This window comes from Thamnophis elegans, chromosome 10, assembly GCF_009769535.1.
Source record: "Thamnophis elegans isolate rThaEle1 chromosome 10, rThaEle1.pri, whole genome shotgun sequence".
NCBI classification, from domain to species: Eukaryota; Metazoa; Chordata; class Lepidosauria; order Squamata; family Colubridae; genus Thamnophis; species Thamnophis elegans.
In genome coordinates, this window is record NC_045550.1 from 41,018,151 (window position 1) to 41,022,203 (window position 4,053).

The following is a 4,053-nucleotide window of genomic DNA, read 5'->3' on the forward strand; positions in this document are numbered from 1 at the left end:
TTTCGGTATATTTTATGATGAAGGACGTTTAAATAATTATAGTCAAATATAAATGGAGGGATCACGTATACATACACACATACTCACAATACACCTGTATTGCAGGGTGGTTGTTGTGGGGATAACATGGGAGATTATCATCAAGCTGACTTGATCTGGTGATTTCTCACTCTTTCATTTCCTGGGTCTATTTATTAAGAGAATACGAACAGAACACAATAGGTTTATTGGCCAAATGAAAAACAGTATTTCTTTCAATTACATTGTTTTTTGCACTCTGCCTTAGTGTCACGGAAGCCTTTAAATGCTCAGCTGGAGTCTCCCATGAACAGTGTAGGCGCTGGCTGTCAAGGATGTCACGATCCTGACCGCTTTGTATTGCTTTTACTTACCTGATACAAGAAATCACAGACAAACTTGCCATCGCACTGAAAAGAAACACCAACACACCCTACATACAGGCTCCCCGTTTCTCCCAAGACTCCTTTGTACAGTGAACTGCTTCCCCCACCCCATACCGCAAATAATTCGCAGTCATAAGCATCCAGGGATGCTCCTAGCAGCCCTGCCGCGAAGGGCACAATAGCTTTTCCTCGGTTATTCCACGGCTGTCGTGCGGTGGCGAAGTTAACGTTTCTGCAAGGGTGGCAGCAGCGGTATCGAATGGACAAGAACTAACTTTCCAAGACGGCGTTTATCTGGGGCCTCGGTTTCTATTGGGACGGCCTGAAAATCCGGCCCTGTAATGCGGGGGGAAGCATCCATCAGCCGGAAGAGTCGAGGTTTCTTTCTGGCGACCCCGAAGGGCTTCCCTCTAAACCTCGGCTGGCAACATGGGCTGCCCAGCTGCAGCTGGGAAAACTTTCCGAATCTCCCAACGGAAGTGGAGGCGGTGGACCACCGGGAGAGGAGCTAAGCCGCCTCAGAGAGGTTTTTTGGGGGGGAGCAGAGGACCCCCGGCCCGAACCGAGGCGGGGGGGGGGCAGCCAGCTGAGTCAGGCTGCTCTTGCTAGCCAGCAGACCCGTCAACCGGCCTTCCGCCGCAATAGCCCGGCGTGAAGACCAGCGCAGCGCTGAGGGGTTTTTTGTGTGGAGGGGGGCAGGTGGAGAGAGCTGAGAGTCGCGGAGTGGCAGACGCACCGTCCAATGGGAAGGCTTCGAGACGACCACGGGGGCCGAACGAGGGCCGGTGGCGTGGAAGCTGCAGCTCCCCAGCCATTCAATAGAGGGGGACGCGAGCCTGCCGGGAGGGCGCCGCCGCCGCTGCCGTTACTACTTAAAGGTTACCGCCGCCGCCGCCGCTTTTTGGCTCCGACCGCGTCGACTTCCCTGCAGCTTTGGGATTCCGGGGGGCAGGGCGAGAAGTGGCTCCCTTCCAAAGTCTCGATGGACTTGCGGTGGAGCGTCATCGTCTGAGCGCTGCCGCCACCGCTGGTGCAGAGAGGCCGGCTTCTGCTCCCCTTTCCTTCCTGCAGGATCCAGGGCTTGGTGGACCTCGGCCGGGAGCAGCGATGGGCAGCCGGCACCTGGAAGGAGGGAGATTCAACGGCTCTTTCCCGTCGCCTTAAGCGGCGGGCACTTCTCACGCTTCCTCGGCCACTTCCTCGCTCAGCATCCCCAGACGCCTCGCCCGTCCGGCTTTAGCTTGGCCGTTGCGTGCAAGAGTTGATCGTCCCGCACTTTTTCTTCTCCCCGCAATTCACTTACTCGGGAATCGGTGGCTCCGCGACCTCTGAAAGTTTGCGCGCTCCCGGATCTCGGCCGGCGGCTTGGCTGCGAAGCGGAAACTCTCCGGAAAGGACGGAGGAACGGCCGAGTCGTCTCCTGGGATGGTGAGGTATTAACCTGGTGCAGAGGAGTCCCCTGCGCCGGATCGAACCTTTTCCAGGAGAACCTCGGCAAGCGATGGAAGGTAGGAAGGACGGGAAGTTCTCTTGAGCGGCGACTTGTAGGCGAGTGAATGGGAGCAGGAAAGCGCCCCCCCCCGAGAATCTGACAGGATGCCCTCCATGGTAGGAGGAATGTGCTAGGACCTTCTGAGCTACCTCGATCGATTTGATTGCCGTTGGAAGAGTTTGCCTGTGATGTGGCCCTGTTGGCAGGACTGGTCCCAGTCCTTTCTCCAGCATAGCAACATGAAAGTGTTCCGCAGGAAGGCTCTGGTGCTCTGCTTGGGCTACGTGCTGCTGCTCCTGCTTACCATGCTCAACTTGCTGGACTACAAGTGGCACAAGGGGCCGCAGCAGTGTAGTGGCTCCTCACCCGCCCGGGGCGTATCCTATCCGCAGCAGCTGCCTTATTACGCCTCTCAGTCCAGGTCGGACACACGGGCCCTCTACGGGCCTCCTGTGCCCTTGGCCCGCAAGCGGCAGCTGGTCTATGTTTTCACCACTTGGCGTTCAGGGTCCTCCTTCTTTGGGGAGCTCTTCAACCAGAACCCGGAGGTCTTCTTCCTTTATGAGCCTGTGTGGCATGTGTGGCAGAAGCTGTACCCCGGAGATGCTGTTTCCCTGCAAGGTGCAGCACGTGATATGTTGAGTTCCCTCTTCCGCTGTGACTTCTCTGTCTACCAGCTGTACAGCTCTGCGGGGACAGGGAAAAATCTCACCACCTTGGGCATCTTTGGCGCGTCCACCAACAAGGTAATCTGCTCCTCACCCCTCTGCCCAGCTTACCACAAGCAAACCGTGGGCATGGTGGATGAAAAGTTGTGTAAGAAGTGCCCACCACGACAGCTCAGTCTTTTGCAGGAGGAATGCCTCAGGTACCACACTTTAGTCATCAAAGGTGTGCGGGTCTTTGACATTGCAGTTTTAGCACCACTCATCCAAGACCCTTTTCTGGGTCTCAAAGTTATCCACCTGGTCAGGGACCCCCGGGCTGTGGTTAATTCCAGGATAAAATCCCGCCATGGGCTCATCCGCGAGAGCTTACAAGTGGTGAGGAGCAGGGACCCTCGCATCCATCGAATGCCATTTCTAGATGCAGGCCACAAGCTGAACAAGAAGGAAGGAGGTGGTGGTTCAGATTACCATGCCTTGGGAGCTATGGAAGTCATCTGTGGCAGCATGACAAAGAATCTGCAAATGGCTTTGCACCCACCGGATTGGCTGAAGGGGAATTATATGGCTGTCCGGTATGAGGACCTGGTGGTGGACCCCATCAAGACTTTGCGACAGATCTATGGGTTTCTCAATTTAGTGGTCAGTCCAGAGATGGAAAAGTTTGCTCTCAATATGACAAGCGGACCTGGCTATTCTTCCAAACCTTTTGTGGTCTCTGCCAGGAATGCTAGCCAGGCAGTTAATGCCTGGAGGACTGCATTGAGCTTTCAACAGATCAAGCAAGTGGAAGAGTTTTGCCACCAGCCTATGTCTATCTTAGGCTATGAGAAAGTCAGTAGCCCTGAAGAAGTAAAAGACCTTAGCAAAACCTTGCTTAGAAAGCCAAGATTGTGAAAAGGATGTGTGCCTTTTGACACATAAGGAAGTACAGAGAAAGAGCCATTTACAACCTTCCACTTAATGAGACAGAGAAAACAAAATACAGTTTTTTCTTCAAAGATACATTTTACTTCTCTAGAGAGCATTGAGAATGACATACATTCACATTTTACATTGCTCAGCTGATATAATTTAAACACACACAATGACTAAGTATTTGTAAGACTTTATTTCCCCACTCCAGAAATTCAAGGCACATGATTCAGTACATACCAGAATCTTTATATACTTGTTGTGATAGTAATCATGAGAGCTTTGCACATTTGTGGTGAGGGTTGGGTGGCATCTGAGATAAGGGACTAATCAGTAAAACAAGATTCAGAGGACTGAACTTTTGTATAAATGTTTAAATGTAATGAAGAATTCAATAAAAGATGCTCATTTTACAGTGACTTGATTGTACATGTATATATGCATTTATTGATGGTTGTGATGAAAGCTCTTTAGAGAGTTATCAGAAAAACTGTTTTTACTTTCTTGAAAGCAGATAAATGGCTTCTTGGTTTTTCTGTCTGTATAAAAAAGATAAAAAATGATATTGAGCATTGCA

The 4,053-nt window shown here is 51.8% G+C and overlaps 1 protein-coding gene across 1 annotated transcript; it reads left to right on the forward strand.

Annotated features, from left to right (window-relative positions):
* Positions 1 to 1,255: 1,255 nt before the first annotated feature.
* CHST2 (carbohydrate sulfotransferase 2) lies at positions 1,256 to 3,848 on the forward strand. Its single transcript, XM_032225613.1, has one exon. The coding sequence runs from the start codon at positions 2,085 to 2,087 to the stop codon at positions 3,456 to 3,458; it is 1,374 nt and encodes a 457-aa protein (XP_032081504.1). The 5' UTR covers positions 1,256 to 2,084; the 3' UTR covers positions 3,459 to 3,848.
* The last annotated feature ends 205 nt before the right edge of the window (positions 3,849 to 4,053 follow it).